This window comes from Phaseolus vulgaris, chromosome 2 (assembly GCF_051622355.1).
Source record: "Phaseolus vulgaris cultivar YP4 chromosome 2, ASM5162235v1, whole genome shotgun sequence".
In the NCBI taxonomy this organism is placed as follows: domain Eukaryota; kingdom Viridiplantae; phylum Streptophyta; class Magnoliopsida; order Fabales; family Fabaceae; genus Phaseolus; species Phaseolus vulgaris.
This window is the reverse complement of record NC_143499.1, coordinates 6,362,747-6,382,841: the sequence shown is the minus strand read 5'-3', so window position 1 is coordinate 6,382,841 and position 20,095 is coordinate 6,362,747. Positions and strand designations below refer to the sequence as shown.

General features: G+C 36.6%; 2 protein-coding genes across 30 annotated transcripts; one reads left to right on the top strand and one right to left on the bottom strand.

Annotated features, from left to right (window-relative positions):
• The first annotated feature begins 708 nt into the window (after positions 1 to 708).
• LOC137810497 (O-fucosyltransferase 29) lies at positions 709 to 5,861 on the top strand. The gene is made up of 9 exons (XM_068611813.2): positions 709 to 1,448; positions 1,533 to 1,623; positions 1,938 to 2,014; positions 2,245 to 2,333; positions 2,417 to 2,606; positions 2,763 to 2,944; positions 3,194 to 3,296; positions 3,550 to 3,878; positions 5,214 to 5,861. Exons 1-9 carry the CDS (start codon positions 1,185 to 1,187, stop codon positions 5,530 to 5,532), a joined length of 1,644 nt encoding a protein of 547 aa, XP_068467914.1. The 5' UTR covers positions 709 to 1,184; the 3' UTR covers positions 5,533 to 5,861.
• A 1,361-nt stretch (positions 5,862 to 7,222) lies between these two features.
• LOC137810495 (protein SWOLLEN 1) lies at positions 7,223 to 19,514 on the bottom strand. 29 transcript variants are annotated; one of them, XM_068611812.1, is made up of 18 exons: positions 19,303 to 19,514; positions 19,122 to 19,220; positions 16,103 to 18,186; positions 15,194 to 15,703; positions 13,259 to 13,659; positions 12,749 to 13,039; positions 12,567 to 12,628; positions 12,163 to 12,215; positions 11,968 to 12,075; positions 10,194 to 11,890; positions 9,863 to 9,971; positions 9,419 to 9,593; positions 8,980 to 9,044; positions 8,745 to 8,860; positions 8,219 to 8,660; positions 7,806 to 8,128; positions 7,596 to 7,668; positions 7,223 to 7,519 (listed from the first exon to the last, which is right to left on the bottom strand). In XM_068611812.1, the coding sequence occupies exons 3-18, from the start codon at positions 18,174 to 18,176 to the stop codon at positions 7,515 to 7,517; spliced, it is 6,504 nt and encodes a 2,167-aa protein (XP_068467913.1). In that variant the 5' UTR covers positions 18,177 to 18,186; positions 19,122 to 19,220; positions 19,303 to 19,514; the 3' UTR covers positions 7,223 to 7,514. The 29 variants fall into 29 exon arrangements, with proteins under 29 accessions (XP_068467913.1, XP_068467911.1, XP_068467905.1 ...); XM_068611810.1 differs by having other exon boundaries at positions 9,419 to 9,599; positions 19,149 to 19,220; XM_068611804.1 differs by having other exon boundaries at positions 9,419 to 9,599; positions 13,259 to 13,704; positions 19,122 to 19,213.
• Positions 19,515 to 20,095: the final 581 nt, after the last annotated feature.

Sequence of the window (20,095 nt, the reverse complement as noted above, 5' to 3'; positions counted from 1 at the left end):
TATAGCTCAAAACCCTCTAACTTCATGTGTAATTTACCAACCACTGTGTTAACTTTTGAGGGCTATAACTCATAACAAGCTGCAACTTCATGATTTTTTTGTATAGGAGAGTTTGTTTACACTTAAAAATCTTAAAATCTTAGCATAACATAGCTTTTAAAATATATTTAAATATTTTTTCTATTCGAAAAATCTGATTTTATTTATTACAAATATATCAAAAAATATTAAAAAATAAACTTTAAGTCTAATTCAATTTTATAAAATCGGTTCGTTGAGATTGAGGTTTGCACACACTTATAAACTATAAAAAAAATCTTTAATCTCTCATCGATACGAGATCTCTATAAACCGTGACTTAGCTGCTACCCTGTTTTTGTCCTTCACCAAATTTCAATCTCTGTCTGCTTCCTTTTGCAATTGTTTCTTCCATTCCACCAATTCAAATTCAACCACATCCTTTTTCTCAGGACAAGTACCCACTCACCAAAAACCAAAAAATAATAACTGCTACACACTCTTAAAATAGACTTTTTTTTTTTATCCTTAGAAAACAATTCTATTCAATATATGGGTATTGTGTAAATATTCTTTATTGAGCTTTGATTATAGTTTTTGTACGCAACTACCACTTTTGCATAGACATACTATTTTCAGTATTTTGACACTGGAATGACATATTTAAAGATTATTAATAAAAATGTATTAATATAAAAAGTGGTTTTTAAGAAAATGGAATCGGAAGTAGGAACGGAGTGTGGTGTTTTGTGATTGAGGGCTGGTTTCAACGGGGACAAACATGGTTGATTTTCTGCAAATTAGTTAATCAATTTAAACCTAATTTCTCAGAAATTGTTTGGTTGGGATGAGATCTGTTGGTTGTAGGGCAACCTTGAGGCAAAGAAAGAGTATAAAAAAGAATCATAGTTTTTTAATTTGATTTGAAACGTTGTGATTTGGAGAGTTTCCGTTTGAGGAAAGGACAAATCGGCATTGCTTCTTCTGCATCCTCCCACCATCCCCACCGAATTATAAAAATAAAAAAGAATAAAAAAAGTGAGAAAGAAAGGCCCTACTAATTTAGGGTTCCTCTCCCTACACAGGGACATTGAGGAGTTCTCTGTAGGAGAGGATGTGAGGGTTTGGGGTTAGTTAGTTAGTTGTTTGTTGTTGTAAGGAAGAGAATGGGCGTGGGTGTGGGGAAGTTGAGCTTATTGTCGACGACGGACCTGGCTGTGTTTGCGGAAAGCAACAGCAAATGCAGGAAGCATTCGTGTTGGAGATCCAATGCGACGCCGTTTCATCCCCGGAAGCCGATCTCTTGGTCTGTGCTTTGCGGTTTCATGCTTTTCGGGGTGGGCCTCATTTCACTCTTGACGGGCCACATGGCCTCTGATCTCGAATGGTACTCTCAGCGATTGGTCCATCGCACTCTCTACTCTGCAGTGGTTCGTCGTTTTTCTCCTTCTCTCTCTTTTTTCGGTTTCGCTGTAATCGCAATGTGCGGGGTTCTGACGTCAATGTTTTGTTAGGAGGGGAGCTATAACGCGCCAATCGATGTTTGGAAATCGCAGTATTCTAAATATTACTACGGATGCAGTGAAAGGGGACGCGGTTATGCTCGTGAGTTTCCTCCTCGCAATTCCGTTTGAATGCGTCTTCTTTCATGAATTGCAAGCGTTCAATGTTTTGGCTTTTGTTTTGAATACTTGCACATTCTTCTCGCTGAGCTATGCACGTGAATGAGGGTTGGAGTGAGAAATTTTAGGTTATGCGGTGTTATTTATTATGCGGTTACTCGAGGATTGCGTGAACAGATTGAAGGGTTTTGTTTTATAATTTGATTGGTTCTCGGAAAGATTTGCTGAGAAATATATATATACTAACTTGTTTTCATGTGTCTCGTTCTCTATTGTTTTGGTGATCGGATAATGCAGCTGCTGTGAGTGAGCGGTGGTCAAATGGGTACTTGCTTATTGGAACTAGCGGAGGGCTGAACCAACAAAGAACTGGGGTGAGTGGGACATAGCTTTCCTGATATGGTACATTGTGATCATTTGGTTGTTGTATGTGATCTGCCGCCATCTTAATTGCTTAAAGCATGAAAAAGAGAACCGAATCTGTTGTTTTCAGAGAATGAGGGTTGGTTAGGTTCTCTTTCGTAGTCAGGCATGTAAGCTATTTTTTTAAGCAATGAGTATGTTCTTTCCGTGGACATGACCGCAATCATGTTCCTGCATCCAGATAACAGATGCTGTTGTTGTTGCACGAATTCTTAATGCCACACTAGTTGTACCTGAGTTGGATCATCATTCCTTTTGGAAAGATGACAGGTAATTTGCAGTTCCTTTCATACATTCACCATTAGAATCAAGCTTGTGGGTTATTTAATAAAGACATTCTTGTTTGAATACAGTGACTTTGTCCATATTTTTGACGTTGAGTGGTTCATTTCTCGTCTTGCAAAAGATGTTACAATTGTCAAAAGAGTTCCTGATAAGTTCATGCGGTCAATGGAGAAACCACCATATACAATGCGTGTCCCAAGGAAATCAGAGCCTGATTATTATCTTGATCAAGTTTTGCCTATACTTTTGAGACGGCAGGTATGTGGCCTCTACGTATTTGAAATTTCTTAACTTATTAAAATATATTTAGATTTATTAAATAACCGTCAAGGTGAAACATTAGTTACTGGTTTTGTCAATTTAATGATAACCCTGAATTTAGCTCAGGTAACAAACATATAGGAGATTTTGCAGGTTGTTCAATTGACAAAATTTGACTATAGACTTGCAAATAGCCTCGATGATGAGCTGCAGAAACTACGATGCCGTGTCAATTTTCATGCTTTGAGATTTACGAAACCTATACAAGAACTTGGTCAAAGAATTGTTATGAGAATGCAGAAGATGGCTCAGCGTTTCATTGCTGTCCATTTGAGGTTTGCTTCATGATTCCCTGTGTACAATTTCCTTATAGTGCTCTGAAATTTGAAAGTATTTGTTTACTTCTACTGGATGCCAAGGAAAGGGAACTTCTCAGATTCAATATATTATTCCCTTATATAAAGTTCAACTTCTTGTTTCTCTCAAAATTATGAAATATTATAAATGACACAAGTTTGGGATGCAAGGCGGAGGAGTCATAGTAATTGCCACTGACAACAGTGTTCATGACTGATTTTTGACAGGTTTGAACCGGATATGCTAGCATTTTCAGGTTGTTATTTTGGTGGGGGAGAAAAGGAGAAGCAAGAGCTTGGTGAAATCAGAAAAAGGTGGACAACATTACCTGTAAGACTACACAATCCATAGACTTCTAAAGATCAAATCTGATTCATTCAACTAACAAAATTATAACATTCTATCCTTTCTTATCCGTGCTGACCTTCTGAAGGCATTGAGACTAATATTTTATTCCAGACACATTGCTTGATATGATTTCTAATTACAGATTTACTGTTTCCATATAAGACTTCTAAAAGTGGAAACTAATTATTTTTATACTGAAATGATATGAATGAATTATTTCCATATGATAAAACAGGATTTGAGCCCAGATGGAGAGCGAAAGCGAGGGAAATGTCCTCTTACTCCTCATGAAGTGGGTTTGATGTTACGGGCACTTGGCTTTTCAAATGACACATATCTGTATGTTGCATCAGGAGAAATATATGGGGGGGATGAAACTATGCAGCCTCTCAAAGATCTTTTCCCCAACATCTATACAAAGGAGATGCTAGCTGATGAAGAGCTGAAACCTTTCCTTCCATTCTCTTCCCGCCTTGCTGCTATTGACTACATTGTTTGTGATGAAAGTGATGTATTTGTCACTAATAACAATGGTAACATGGCCAAGATTCTTGCAGGTCGAAGGTAAATGCATAAAATTTCTCTACTGTCCTCTTTTTGTTTCTTTATTAGTACATTAGGGAACTTATTTCTTGAACTCAAACAAAGAGAATGAGTAAATGATACTCCGCATGTAATGGAAAAACTGGAATCCTAATTATGATTATTCTGTTATGAAATATGTTAATTAATCACACTTGAATTATATTCCAAATAGGTGGGAAAGATGTATGAACGCATATTACTCCTTTGAACTGAAATATAAGCAAAATTAACTAAAGTTTACGTGAATTTAAAAAGTTATTTAATATCATATAGCTTTACTAATCTCATTTAAAAATATAATCTCTTTTCCTAAAGTACCCTTCATTATCAAGAATAAAAGAGTTATTGAAAATATCTTAATTAATTAGAGGGTATTTTTGGACTGGTATCATTAAATAGGATGAAAGTAGTTAAAAGTTTACTTATATTTGAGTACATTAAACCTTTAATTGTGTTGCTTGTGGTTGAGTCTGGAAGGAGTATAGCGTAATACTCAATACTTATTCATTGGAAGTCTGGTAGAAAGAGAATGAATAAATTATACATTTAGGATCTGGAATCATGAACTTCAAAATTATCAGAAGATACAGAGTATAATTTACAGATCAGGTTGAAGATAGCCTAGATAATAATAATTCAACCTCTTCAGACTTCAAATAAGGTAAGATCTCTGTCTTATTTCTTCCCCGCTTCTTTTGTTGATCACAACTTGAAAATGCTGGAGAGGAGTTGATTTTGTATTGGGAAACCACATTTTTATTTTGCGATGGCTGGAGTTAGCAAAATCTGGCAAACTATAGGGACTATTTTTGGAAGCTTCAAGAAAAATTAAGGTTGTATTTTATATTTAGCTTAATTGACAGTGTCCTTTGCTAAGGACAATTTTCCTAGCGTGGTTTAGACCATTGGCACTTTCATTTAACGGAAAATAGAGAAGCCAAATCCTTGCTTATATTCAACCATTTAAGCTAAACTTGGTTAATAATTGAGGGGATTCGGACGTCCTCATTTACAAATAGGCAGTTATGTAGTTGATTTCAGTTATCTTTTGGTAAAGTAAAAATGCTCTTGGGAAAAACATAACCTGTTTCCATGGGTTTCCAGTAAAGCCTTTGCTTTCCACAGCCTTTTTTATAAACCCAAAATTCGAAACTTGATGCTATTGACAATTCTTTCAGAGTCTCTATAGTGTCATGCACATGATTTTTTTTATGCTACGTTATGCTTGCTTTTAGTGATGATCACATTTTCTCATTCTTTTTATTTTTGGCTAATGTGCCTCGTGTTGTTAACCATTCATTTTGTTTACAACAGGAGATATATGGGTCACAAAAGAACAATTAGACCAAATGCAAAGAAGCTTAGCACGCTATTGGCAGAAAGGCATCAAATGGACTGGGATACCTTTGCCAAAAAGGTCAAGTCATGCCAGAGAGGATTCATGGGAGAACCAGATGAGATAAGGCCTGGACGGGGTGAATTTCATGAATTTCCAAGTTCTTGCGTCTGCAAGAGACCGTATGTTGAAGAAGAACTCGTCAAAGAGGTATACCGTCCCCCTAAACTGGGTGCAGTAAACCTGACAAAAGCTGATTCCTCGTTGAATGGAATTAGAAGAAGAGGCAGGACGTGAAGTGACTTTGAACCAGAGAGGTTTATCGGCTGGTGGGAGGGGGGAATCAGAGTTGCCAACTGAACGTCAATTGAAAATTGCATGCTATGGCAAGCGTCCATTTTCACACGATTGATCCTTGTAAATCATGAGGGTTCCAGTTCTTAGGTGGGTGGCTCAGTTTAGGTCCTAAGGACGTCAATGCGTTGCAAAGTGTAGATATATACATACATATATATATAAATATATGCTTAGTTTAGTTTAGATTCCTTCCTATCCTTTTTCCCGCCTCATTGTAATCTTTTTTTAGCCACCTTGTCTCACAGAATTCAGTAACACATTTTCTCTCATACTGTTCGCCTTTTCTATCCTCAACAACCAATGGATTCAAATACATGAAACCATTCATTGGTCAGGTGCCATTACAAATGGAACAATGAAAATTGTTATAAAGAGCAAGCGGCACATATATATAAATCAGGTGAGAGCTCCAAACGTAAAAAATATAAATTATTGCATTGGAAAAGTTAAACTTAGGAGATTGGTTTTCTTAACTTTGAGTAAACTATCCAAGTAACGTGATTGATTAATAATACGATTTCGAATTCTGAATAATTGAAAAAAAGTATTCATATAACTAGATTAATTTGCAATTTAATTTAACCAAATTTTATAAAAAAAAAGCCTTAAGAATTCACATTACTTTCTTAACCTTTTTATCTATTTAAAATTAAATATTTAAAAAGAATCAATAGCTTAATATAAATATAAGTTTTATGTTGAAAATATGTATAATAAATTTGAATCACATGAAAACAAATATGTATCGACAGGCCCAAAATACGATGGGTATATAAATAAAGACATAAAGACTGTTTCTTCTTCTTGCACCTCCACCTCCATATGTTATTCTCCCACCATATACTTGTTATATTCCAAAAATGACCCTCTAATTTTCTGGAATACATAATCTTATAGTCTTTTTTAGATATATAATTAGATTCTGAATCGAAAGTCTAAATTAAACTTTTTTTCAAATACGTGTTTGGATTACATAATCCAAAAGCTACTTTCAAATTCAGACTTCTAGATTATATAATCCAGAATACTATTTTTTTAAAAAATAGCTTTCAGGCCAATAATCTTTCTCTCCTGGAAGCGAAGGCAGGAGCAAAATCTATTTATTCACCTGTTTGCTAACCTACTTGTCGGCTACCCGCACTCTGTAACCAGAATAGGGCTCTGGAGTTCATACCACCCGGCGGTTCATCAGAAGTCTGGAAGGCGGCGCTTAAACTAGTCGGACTTGCTTGAATCGATAGGCGCTTAAACTAGTCGGACTTGCTTGAATCGATACGCTTACCGGACTTCTCTGTCTATTCAATTGATTTTGTTGCAGACTCTTCCCCGGCCCAGTAGTGGAGCTTGACTCTCGCCCTACGCCGATTGAGATCTTTCCTTTTATATAATCTAAAATACTATTTTTTTAAAATATATTCTAGATTATGATCTTTAAGTACTTACCGAATCTGAAATTAACTTTCTAATTATATAATCCGAAATATGAGAGTGACACCGAAAAGATAAAAAAAAATTTATTTTTCATGTTTTGGGGTGACGGAAGAACTTACAGGTGTGCAAGAAACAGTCATAAATAAGGCGTTCCATTACTAGCGGTGAAAAGAAATAGAAGAGGAAGTAGTTGCAGTAGTGGAGAGGCAATGCAGAGCATGACGTTATCATTTGATGAACATATGAAGATGAGATGGAGAAATTTCCATATACAGCACAGCCTACGGATCAAATCATATTTAAATATATTCTAAAATCAATATGACCGACCGTCTACTGAGCTATAGTCTGCCTAAAACATATGAAGCAAGAATTTGCATTCCTAGGTTGGTTGGTTCTCTATTATAAATATACACATCTATGCTAGGTATGTCACAGGCCGGTCCTTTTCACTGTACCCCATCATTGCAATTGCCAGCTCCTTCTTCCATTTAACCTGTTGCAACTAAGTCACTAAAACATTCCCACTGCAATATAACTCAACCAATAAAAAGAGTCAAAGAGAGACTCACCCTTAGTATTACGATTATGTGAAACCGAAGGAATCTTAGAAATTATCAAAGAGCTCTGCAATCCTTCTAATAGCTGCAACCCAGCAAGCCACCACACCAGATCAGATTCAACACAAAAGGTCAATATATATAAAATGGCCTCATACTTGGAAGAGACGGGAGAAAATAGATGACACAACCGGAAATAACCGCTCAGCTATTGAAACTTACTCTTGACGTTGGCTGGATTCTGCGATTGGACCTGCGGGGCTCGACGACATCAGATGCTGATTTGATAGGATTGTCATTTAAAGCCTTATCGGTGTCAACTTTACCCATCTTATCCCGGGCAGGCGCAAGTTTCCCTTTGCTTGCTCTTGATGAGGATGCCCTTTTAGCAGGAAGAGCATCAACCGAAGTTACCAGTGATGAAAACAAGATTGGTGCTTGAGTTGCTCCATCAGTCGCTGAGTGGGGTGCTCTCTCCACCTTACTTTCTCCCTGGGACGCATTCTTTAAGTGATTTGAATAATCCTTCATCCTTTCCGTATTACCTGTCAGCTCAACGGCATTAGAAAACGAATTGATAAAGAAATGTCTTTTGCTAGGATTACTACCCAAAAACAGTGGTTTTCCAGACTCACTTGTTTTGGCCTTGGAATCAGCTCCATGTTTCTCTTTGGAACCATTTTTCCCACCTCTGGGCCCTGAACTAGGAGGCATCAAGAAATTTGCAAGTTTAACCGAATCACTTATATCATTGGTCTTCCTGCTTTCATGTGCTACGTAATGCTTGCTTACCTCCATAAATTTTCTCTTCTTCCCAGGTTTAGGAACACCAAAAATTACCTTCGATCCTTCTTTTTGAAGACCGTTCCTCACCATTCTGTGCGCATCCAGTTTATTTTGATTCTTGCTGTTCTTACCAATGTTAAAAACTTTATCTTTTTCAGTCAAATTAAGTAATGTCATCTGATCAGGTTTTGCCGACTCCACACTATCAATGCTTTTCGACATCTTGTCTTTCCCTTTTGTGTCTATCGCATGACTAGCCAGTTTAGGTCGTTTTTCTTGCGGTGTATCACCCTGTATGCAAAAACGTGAAAGCTAGTAAAGAGAAGCATGAATTGGAGCAGTAGAACACTCTAGAAGAACCTAAAAATAAAGTACCTCCTGTGTAGAACTATCATTTGCTCCCACTTTGGAAGATTCAATCCATTTACCATCCTTCCAAACAAGAGACGGACGGAGATGCCAAGCTCTGACAACCAATGTTTCTCCACAAGCTGCATAAAACCAATATTATAAACATTTTCCAAGAATACGGAACTAATGTGTTCTATATACCTTAGTAATAATTAAGAAACATACAATACCAAAATGTTTAATTAAATAACTTACATACCAGGAAAGTGAACGGTAAATGTTTCATCTTTTTTATTCTTCTCTGTGACTACTCCTTCCCGCCAGCTGAGGACAAAAACTACCATGAGAGAGAACTTTAACAGATACTTACCTTGTTCAGTTTTAATTTCATAAATATTTATGCTGTAAAAAATTATTGGAATAATTGTTTGTTCACAAGTACAATATCTTATTGAACCATCATACCCTAATATATTTAAACTACTTGGATAGAAAGAATGGGAAATTATATAATTAAATTAAACAAGAAGATGAATAAAAAAATCCTGATTTCATATGACAATCAAACCAACACCACCTCTATGATGAAGGAATCAAATGGGAAGATATCATATATACATACATAGAAGTTACGTTGGTGTTGAAGAAATAGCCATCAATAACAGATAGCTAATTAAAAGAACTCTATATTAGCAAACCTTTCTTGTAACCATGCATCAACTCTATCCCCAACTGACCAAGCATAATCTCCCATAGCAGCTCTGCGTCTCTTTCTTGTTCCTTCATATTGTAAAGCAGTGAGAGGGCGAGCAATACGTGTTCTGGGGTGTTTGTCTCCATCAAATTCAAGTGATACCCATTCTTTCAAGGGTCCTGCACCTAAAAGATAACAATATTTTTAATCACAATAATAAATAATGCACTAATACAAAATTTAATAAAATCTTAATGAAAATGCCTCGCAATTCATTGTCATCTAGATGTAAGAAGGCCAACAACACATCAGAACCATCTCAACTTTTTATGATTTATCCAAAATTAATTTCTAGCCCCAAATTTTAATTAATTAATGAATTTTTCCAACTAACGGATAAGATGCTTCTGTTCTAATCAGAGTACAAGCATGAAGATGCTAGACCAACCTTCAGCAGCTACAAGTGAAGTGTAGCATACATATGCTTTACTATCCTTCAAACTCAAAATATTGGCTGTGAACCATGCAGCTTTGAACCCTTCATCATCTTTGAAAACCTGAAACGTATAATAGCTTCAGTTTACTACGATTATAACATTAAAGAGCAACATATTATTTTTAGAAAATGAAAAGAATGCATTTCAATTTAAATGAATAAAACTAATGCCTAATCCTCACCAAAGTTGATATTATAAAATGAACCCATGGGCATTAATCTGGTCACTTTCACTAGCTCTACATAAAAAGAAATAAACTTAATAAATAAAAGTGAAATCAACCTCTATGAGTAAGCCCTCCTTGATGCTACTTCTATGCAGACCCTCAAATCCATTACTAGCAGTAAAAGGAGCCTCAGTTTCAGAGTTAGATACATGAACCCCATCAACAGTCTTGATTAAATCAGAAATAACCTTGTGTCCCTTTGGTCCTCTTGATTTCTTCTCATTGATCTTAATAGAAGAAGAAATTGCGCCACCGGATAAAATGTCTCTGTTTTGTGCATAAGAAGTTTCAGGAATATCTATTACCTTGTCAATGTTAACCGTATCTCTGGTAATGTCTTTGAATTTTCCAAATTGCTGGGAAGACTCCCGAGTTGATTTCAAACATCCCTCTGGGCCAGCTTCTACCAACTGACTTAATGTCAAAGGATCACCCATACTTACAATTTTTCCAGCTTGAGATACAGCTTCTGCTGCCAGCTCAGCAGCCTTTACAATGGCATCCATATTTTCAGCTCTTTTAGTGGCAGCTGAAGCAGCTTCCACTCTCCTTTTAACAGCTTCCTTAGCAGCAACAATGATCGAACCAGGACTGTTAGTTCCATTAGCACCATTCAAGATGGAAGCAGGGGTAGCTTTACCCAAGTTATTGGTACCATCAGAAAGAGAAATTTGATTACTTTGGATGGAATTATCATAATCAGATGAAAGCAATGCTTCATCAGCCATTAATTTTGCTTGAAGAGCAGCATTTGATGCAACATTGGCAGCTGCAGCCGCTGCCTTTGCAATGGCAGCTGCTGCTGCAGCTGCAACTGCCGCAGAAGCTAATTTAGCCTCAATATCTGGCATCAAGCCAGAATTTTTATGCTTATCCAACTGATTCCATAACTCTAGGCTATGATTAACTGCAGCAGTAGACAGAGCAGAAGCTTCCTCTGCATGACCTCTTGCTTCCTTAACTTTCATAAGAGCCTCGTCTGACATAATTCTTTTCTCAACATTCTGATCATTTTTTGATTGATCAGCAAGAGATATAGACACGACTGATTTTTCAACAGTACTTATTGGCACATTTGCGACAGGAGCCACAACTGCAACAGAAGTAGATGTATGGCTACCGACAGCAGGAGCCAGTGATTGCAAAGCCCTCTGGCCAAAATCCTCAGATACCACAACTTTTTTTCTTTTTTTGGGCTTTGGATCTGAAGAATGTTGAGCAGGTGATACTGCCATATTGTTTGCATCAAGTAGAGAGGAAGTTCCTGCAAAGATACTTTGCAAACCTGCACTGGAAGTAGGGAGACCAGAATTAACATTCTTTATGCTAGAGGAAGGAGGCTGAGATGCTTTCATTGGGCCTAGCTTAATTGTATCTGAGACAGGCGACACAGAAATATGGGTGCTATTGTCAGGTGCAGGAGTTGGAGAAGCAATCCATGGTCCTCGAAGGGGTGTCTGGGATATCCAAGGTGTGTTAGGTCCAAGAAAGTTCCTTACAGGAGTAGTTTGATAAGGATGCAATGGAGTAATTGCCTGTGGATAATCCACAACAGAATCTCTTGCAAGGGCACTAGTTTGCAGGGAATGACTACCTAAACCCAGAGTTGATAGACTCCAAAGGGGGGATGAAAGAGGTATTAAGGGGTTTACAATTGGTGGAGTAGCCTTGCTGTTAGTTCGACCAAGTGGTGAAGAGATACCTTTCCCTTGAACAGCACTTTGCTTAGGTGGCAAATCAGAGTTTCTAGCAACTGCAGATCTCAATTATCAGGAGTTAATCAAACAGGTCAAATAACAACATCAAAGAACAAACTATTACAAGAAATACCAGATCGTGGTTGAAGAGGTGTTTCTGGGTTAGCAGGATGAGATTTTTGACCGTGTTGCCTTTCCATGCAGGCACGCCAAGCATTCTCCCAAAGGCTCCTACCACCATCTAAACACAATGTCTAGGAACTCAATATTTTATTTTGATCAAACAACAGAAAAGAACATACAAGGGAATCATGATAAAAAAAATAACCTGATCCCCCAAAGGCTGATATCATGTAAGCCTCATCCGGTACTGTGCCTTGACTGCAGCAACATAAATAAGATGAATAAACAGTGGAGTTATTTGTTAATCCACAAAATGCAGAACATTAATAATGATATCATGTAGATCCAAATGGCTCTGTTGACCTTATATTTTTTCGTTGAATATGGAATAAGTTCAAGTTCTGCACAGAAATTAAAAGAAAAGGGAAAAGTATACAACGAAACAAGATTTCTAACTTTTGAATTAACCATGGCAGAGAGGATGTTATGTGAAGTCTAAAGTAAGGTAGTAAGTGAAAAAAATGCAGATTTTGGACTCATAACCACATGCACACATCAAATTGGTCTAGCATCCATAATAATTAAAATCCATACAACATTTGAACTCACATCAAAGCTCCATAGACAAAGATCTGTGCACGTAATTGTACTTGCTGCAGATCTGTGAAAGGCTGATGAAATAAAACAGGAGGAGAAGCAGAACTGTTCAAATCCGGAAGACTAGATGTAGAAGTATTTACAAGAGCAAATGACTTTGTACTATTTGGCTCAATGTGCCCATACTGCTGCACCTCATTTGATTGCATCATCTGGAAACCAGGAGATGGGCTCAGGGAAACTTTAGTTGGTTTATCACCTCTGTCAGACTGTCTAGCCAGAGTAGTGTCCTTTGCATGACTTCCTCTTCTAGAAGATTCTTTTCCAGCGTTCTTATTAGATACTCGCCTTTTGCGCTCAGGTGTAGCTTTAGAAGCATTGTGTACTGCCCCTACATCTGATATTTGTGGACTTCCCTGGGATGATTTTCTTACAGTTTTGGTTTTTGAAGGACCTATCCCAGAAGTAGGAAATCCCTCCATAGCCTTCAACAATAACGCAAAGGGAGAAAAAAATATGAAAAGTATAAGATCATTTGTCATTCATAATCTAAACAACAGATCATATCAGCCACCCATTTCAAATAAATAAACTTTAAAGAAGTCACCTTAGGAAGAAGCCCAATCAGGAAACAAAGGCAATAAAAATAATAACAACCAGATAAAAATTCTTTAGTTTGGATTGTAAACTGCAACAAAACTTACTGATGATTTTTTTATGGTTTCAGTAAGAGGAATTGATTGCATCTTGTCAACATCTTCTGTATTCACATCTGCAACATCCTTGGACAAATCAGTCACTGAATTTACCTCAGGAGTTGAGCTTCTTTCATCTTTAGATGCATTATTCTCCTTTAGATCTTGAGCAGTGGACAATGCATTTTTTGCACTACCATTTATCATCTCAGAAACTTGGGTGTTCTGATTAGCAGAAGCCTCAACTTGGTTTTTATCCTTTTCAGCCTGAGAAGGGTTTCCAAGTGTACTAGATGGATCACAAGTACTGTTAGCAGGAAACCTTCCACATCCAGTCTCACGTAAATCAATGCAAGAGTCCGTTACAGACACAGAAGATATGGAATCTTGGTTTCCAGGTGCAATGTCATCTACAGAGTTCACATTGTAATAGGTATGGAAACATTTGAAGAGATCTTGAAATAGAAAAAAACATACAATGCACATTAAAAAAACTAAGAGTCAGACAATAAAAGAAAAACTACCATCATGACATGATTATTTATCACCATTGTTGTGGATAGAATAGTGTAGCATTTTTATTAAAAGGAATTATATATAACATGAAACCTAGAAGACTCATTTCTTCTTCACGTTTTTTTTTCTACTATTTTCTTTTTATGCCTGGAGATTCTACTTGTGAAAGGATATGTGGTCAATATCTACTTTCAAATAAAATTTCTGGCTTTTCACCTTTCTACTGGTGGCACAGAGCTGCAATTCCTCTGTTCTTTCTACACAGATTCCTCCAGTGCAAACTCATGTTCTTCAGGTTCCTTCTCTACTAAATTTTATTTATCCACAATGTACCCTTTACTGATGGGCAGTTGCGTATGTTTTCTGGGATTTATGGATGACCTGCCCTACCCATTTAGATATCTTTATCTCCCCATTTTTTTTTACTTTTTAGGAGAGAAAGCAATAAACAATGTTGTGGTGTTCGTGTTTTAGTTCATAAGTTTTTATATCCTCTTCATGGGTTTCAGCCTAAGGTGGAACTTTCCTTTATCATGTATCCAAAGGAATTGTATTCTCTGAACAACACCATATTAATCCTGTCATTCTGTTACCTTGCTACTTATTATGTGTTTACTTCTTTTGAGTGGAACTCTATATTATCTTAATAAATTCTTAGGTTTAGGGTAATAGCATCACAAAAAAAGGGGCTTTCTGGTGTGCACCATGATGGTATTAGGCATGAGTGAAACAATAGAAATTTCAACAGAAAGAGAAGTTTGGTAACCAGTACCTTGCAAGAACTGAAAAACACATTAGTATTGCCTATGTATGTAACCAGTAACTTTGGTTGTTACAGACTCTTAAAAGTTTACTATCATATTCTAATTCGTATGAGATCAGAGATTTAGAAATTCATTTATAATTTTTCTTTGCACAATTGGTTGTACATAATGAGTACAAGTTTAACAATTGTGCAAAGTCACAATTTATCATTAGAAAAAAAATCCCCACACAGTTTTTTAGAACTCATGATTTAACCTAACATTTAGTGAACAAATACATACAAATTACAATCATTGTCTTCCTAAAAGTTGTATGACATAATTAGAAAGTAAGAACTGAACACAAACAACAATTCTCAAAATACATAGCACTAAGAAATTTTGAGAAATCATTAGATGATCTTTAACACAATTTTTAAAAAAAAATACATAAAAATTACAATCAAAATCTTTTTTAAGAGTTGTAATGCATAATTAGATACACTTAATTCACAATGAGTACATACAAAAAAAATCAATGACAAAACTTGAAGGACTTGGTGCCATGAAATATATACATATATATATATGTTTTCTCTATGTTCTATAAGTGGTGCTAACCTCACAATAAAATGCAGAATAAAGGAAAGTTATAAGTGGACAACAAGAATGGATTGAAGATTACCTAATTTTTCTGAGGAAGGCTTGTCAGGATTCTCCTGCTCAGTCTCCTTGTCATCCTTAATCGAAGAGACTGCAACACCGTCACTCTGGTTCCCCGAAGATGCACATAGAACTTGAGGAATACTAATCTCTTTTGTACATTCCTGAATGACTTCACTATTTTCTGTTCCTTGAGGTTCACCAATCTTTACAGCACCATTAGTCCCTAAATTGTGCTGAGTATCGCTACCATGTAGTTCACTAGAAAAATCAGAAGAATGGTATTTTTCAGTGCCTGTGCCAACAGGACAAGGAGCAGTTTCAGAAGATCCAATAATGGTAGATGGGCCTGCTTCCTCAGCGTCTTTCCCTGCAGGTTCTCCATTTCCCTCAGCAGAAGAATATCCAACAGAAGTTATCCCTTGAAAATCATTGTGACTAGTAACTTCATGACTGGAAACAACTTTGCTAGAAGGTGGAATGTCTGTCTCATGTAATGTCAAACTACTATTTTGCAAAACAACTTGTGAAACTGAAATTATGATGAAAAGAAACCTTTTAAGTTAATGAGCTAGTAGGAATTTAATCCTAGGGTAGAACCTTTTACTATATCGTTTACAAGAAAGTGACTCGTCATTGTGGTGTACCTAAAGGGTCGTTTAGTTTTGAGAAAAAATGATTCCCGTGTATCCAATTTTCACTAATAATTATAAAGAGTTAACTTGTTTCCTAGTTTTCAAGGATTATACAAGAAATGTGAAAACACCAGAATAGGAAACAAGATGAAAACAACATAGTAGTATTTATTAGTGAAAACAGGAAACGACATTTTCTCAACCCAAACAGGCCCAAGAATTTCACCTGTAGTGCAAGTTTTTAGTAATATTCATTTTGAATTTGAAAATATGAAGATGAAATCCCTATGAAGTACCTGCTTTGTTGACAAGTATAGCATGGGTTGAGACTGTGGAAGTCATCAACTCAGTTTCCATGCTACTTTCACTAGGACACGATGAAACTACTCCCTTATCCACAAGATGGGATTGATCAACATCACAATGCATGTGGCTAGAATCAGAAGGAACTCTTTTACTGTCCTGATCATCAACAAAGACAAGTTGATTGCATTTTTCATGGTCATTCTGTCTGTCAGGTTGATTGCTTACACACATTTGAGTAGAATCACCCAAAATGGAAGATTTTGTTGAAACAGCCATTACACCACTGCTTGAAAAACCTCCTACCCTATTGTCACTAATTCCTTCACTGATAATAGAAATATTATTTTCCTCTGCAGTAAACACAGATGCCTCCGGCTTGCTTGACAAAAGATCTGTATCCACATGATTACCAGTGTTTAGTAGCTGATCCTGATCATTGACAAAGACAACTTGCTCGGATTTTCCATATTCATTTTGACTGCCAGGTTCATTGTTTATAAATAGTTGAGTAGACTCGCCCAAAATGGAAGCTTTTGTTGAAAGGTTGGTCACACTGCTATTTGTAAAACCTACACTATTGCCACCGTTTCCTTCACTAGTATAGGAAATGTTATTTTCCTCTGTAGTGAGCATAGATGCCTCAACCTTGCTTGATAAAATCACTGTGTTCACGTTATCACAAGTGTTCAATAGCTCAACTTCCTTAGTAACACTGCTCTCATGATATATAATCTTTGTGACATCCATATTTTGCTGCATATTGGGAAAATTTTCACAATTGGAACTACTACCCTCAACCACTTGCCCCTCAGAGATTAAATCATCTTTAATTGATATTTCCGGCAATCCATATGTATTTGGTACAGATTGATCATCCATTACCACATCTTTAAGCAACGTTACATCTTCACTCGCATTGTTCTGAGACTGATCACTATCTTCACTCGCATTGTTCTGAGACTGATCACTATCTTCACTGCTTTTTTCAGCTTTCTGCAAGTCAGAAACAGCAACAGATTCCATTCTCCTGGAACTCTCCAAACTACCTAACCCAGTCTCAAGACCAACAACTACATCCTCACCTTCCAAAGTCATTACTGTGGGGATTGAACGAGGGGATTTATCCAGATGGTCGGCATCACCTCCAACAGCATCTCCATCTTGAGTCTGTGTGTCTACCACAACAGCTTTATCCATCACAGAAGATTCAAAATCTTGATTATTAGTTTGTTCTTGAATAGGACCTTGCTTCTCATCATGCAATTTTTTTATAGATAATTCAACAAAATTAGTTTGCACTGCAGATGAATCACCTTGAGTTTTGATATGAAGTGAATCATCATCAACAATCTCAACTTCTCTTAGGTTTGAATTGTTATTTTTATCATCGGTATGGAGCGTTAGACTCCCTTCAGACATAGGCAAGTCATTATTTCCATGGATATCACTTAGTTCAGGATTGCTTGAAGCTCCATCAAAGGACAATTCCCCTTCATGACCTTGGGATAATCCATCCTCAGACTTGTCCATTCCTACATCCTCTTTCAATCCAGAAAAACTTGCATGGGTACCACCAGATGGATGTACATCTGAAATGCTATCTTTAAATTCATTTCTGTCCTCAAATTTTGGATTGGTGTCCATTTGCTTAGCTAAACAGGCCAGTTCATCACAGGCATCTGATTCCTGAATAACTGTTTGTCTAGGAATATAGTCTTCCTGTCCAACAGATTTTAAAAGCATTTCAACAGATTCTGAGGAAGTGGCCTCAGACCAAACATTGCCATGCCTTGATATAGAGCAAGACTCAGCTGCAGTTGAACTGAACTCTATTCCACTACCCCCTCGAGAGAATGCATCAATCCACTGGTTATCTTCGTTGCTTTCAATGCCAAGGAAAACTTCAGTTTCTACTAAACTATCAAATCTTAAATTTGCTTGAAGATTTTCATCAAAATCAAACTTGGGAAGAGCATATGGCCTTAATACTGGAGGAAATTTGGCACTCCCTTCACCAGCTAAATGGAGATTCTGGTTTTGAAAATCATTGTCATCATAATCCATGGGTGAATCCCTAAAACAAATATGCACATAAGAATAAGAGAAACAACAGTGATAGAGACCTTAAACCTGATAAAAATATGTGCATGCATAGACAGAGATACATGTCCAGATACAAATGCAAAAAGTAGACAGAGGTACCTATAAGGACCACCGCATCCATCATCCAAGGATAAGCATATACACGTTGCATAGAAACAGAAGCATAAGATGCATAGGAATTAAAGAATACATTGTTGTCAAGTTGCCAACAAATTACAGCCCGCACAAAAAGCAAATAAAACATAGAAACTTAATTTAAAAGAGCAAGAAAACAACACATTAAAACATATAACTCTGACCCTATAATTCGAAACTTCAAGGCTGTTACACTAACTAATATAGCCAAATAGAAGAAAAAACAATACCATGGTAAAATCTATGAATCAACAACTGGTACACTTTGAAGGATGAGGGAGAAGAAATCAACAAGGTTCAAAGATTGTCTAGTGATAAGAGGGCTGATCTTGAACATGGAAGATAAACTTATATAACTAAGGAGGCCAAATTAAGTTGATCAGTAAATGATTCCTACAGGTTAATCCTCGCTGTACTGAGCTTCTTAAGCACAAATCTTTTAAAAACATTGTAAGGTCAAACATGGATACATCAGACAATTCTTTTCAACAATCAAGAAATACAAAATAAAATTTGGAACCAATTGAAATGTCTGGTTGCTCTAACTCAGAAAATGAGAAGAAAAACAGAAGAAAACAATCTACCCACGGCATTAAGAAGATTGTTGAAAAATAAATTCTACTAAGCGTGAATTAGCCAGTTAGTGAGGTTAAGTAGAAAGTAACAATTTTTCAAACAAAACTCACCATTTCAAAGCAAATGAAGCAAAAGTCTTAACCTAATCACAGCATAGGAGAAGATTAAGAACCCAAAGTTGGACGTGAACAGTACCAGAACAAGTAAGTCTAGAGACGCTACCTCCCTCCATCCGGCGAGGAAATCCAACCCTCGTGATCTCACCTATTCCCCAATCGTACAGTCATCTACTCCCTCCAACACAGAAATTCTGAGCGTGAGCAATTTCACCGCAGAAAAAAAAAACGGAACAGTGACAGAGTCAATTGAAGCTCACCGGTGGATTCGAGTTCCGGCGGATCAAACTAGGGTTCCGGCGAAGATGGTGAGAGTTACGAGGAAGAACGCTAACAAGTGCGAAACGAAACTGAAAAGGTGTGGAAGTGGATTTGTTTTGTTGTTCTTTGGGTGTGGCTGTGGAAAAAGCAGTGAGTGGAGAATTTTGTTTTTTTCCCAATGAAGAGAAAATGAGTGTCAGCAATGGGAATCGAAGTTAAAAAAAGTGGGTTTCTTTGTAAATAGTCAAGATCGAAAGGGTGAAGAGGGTGAAGTATGACACGTGGGTGGTCCCGATTGGCGCGTGTAAAGTATCTAGTTTCTAGGGTTAAGCATGGAACCGCTGTCTCTGGGAAACAGTGTCACTTAGCAGAGGGCTGATTGGTTGTTTGAGGAGAGAGAAAGGGCAAGTAAGTGTCTCCTCAAATTCAGATGTTCTCATCCTACGGTTCCAGTATGTTTAGATAAATCAATCAAAGATCTGACCGTCCAGTCCATCAACATCGGTTTTTTCAATTTTATTTCAGTTTTTACTTGAATTGAAGGCAGATAAAAGTACAACTGACATCATTATCATAATAATAATAAGATATATTATTATTGTTATTCATTATCAATGTTTACAATTAGTCAATCCTGAACCTAATTTAATTGAATTAAATCTAATTAGTGATTATTTATAGGTGTATGAGTTGAATTAGATATGTTCATCTACAGATCTTAATTTATAAAGCTTATTAGTGTGATGTTATAAATTATTAAAATTAAATTTATATAAAAAATCATAAACCCTT

Coding starts and splice junctions, on each gene's coding strand:
- LOC137810497 (XM_068611813.2), top strand. CDS start 1,185: ATGGGCGTGGGTGTGGGGAAGTTGAGCTTATTGTCGACGACGGACCTG. Junction 2,015..2,244: donor TGAACCAACAAAGAACTGGG/GTGAGTGGGACA, acceptor TCCTGCATCCAG/ATAACAGATGCTGTTGTTGT. Junction 2,334..2,416: donor TCCTTTTGGAAAGATGACAG/GTAATTTGCAGT, acceptor GTTTGAATACAG/TGACTTTGTCCATATTTTTG.
- LOC137810495 (XM_090298178.1), bottom strand. CDS start 18,176: ATGGATTATGATGACAATGATTTTCAAAACCAGAATCTCCATTTAGCT. Junction 13,040..13,258: donor AAACCATAAAAAAATCATCA/GTAAGTTTTGTT, acceptor TTATTGTTGAAG/GCTATGGAGGGATTTCCTAC. Junction 9,045..9,418: donor GATGCATGGTTACAAGAAAG/GTTTGCTAATAT, acceptor TTTTGTCCTCAG/CTGGCGGGAAGGAGTAGTCA.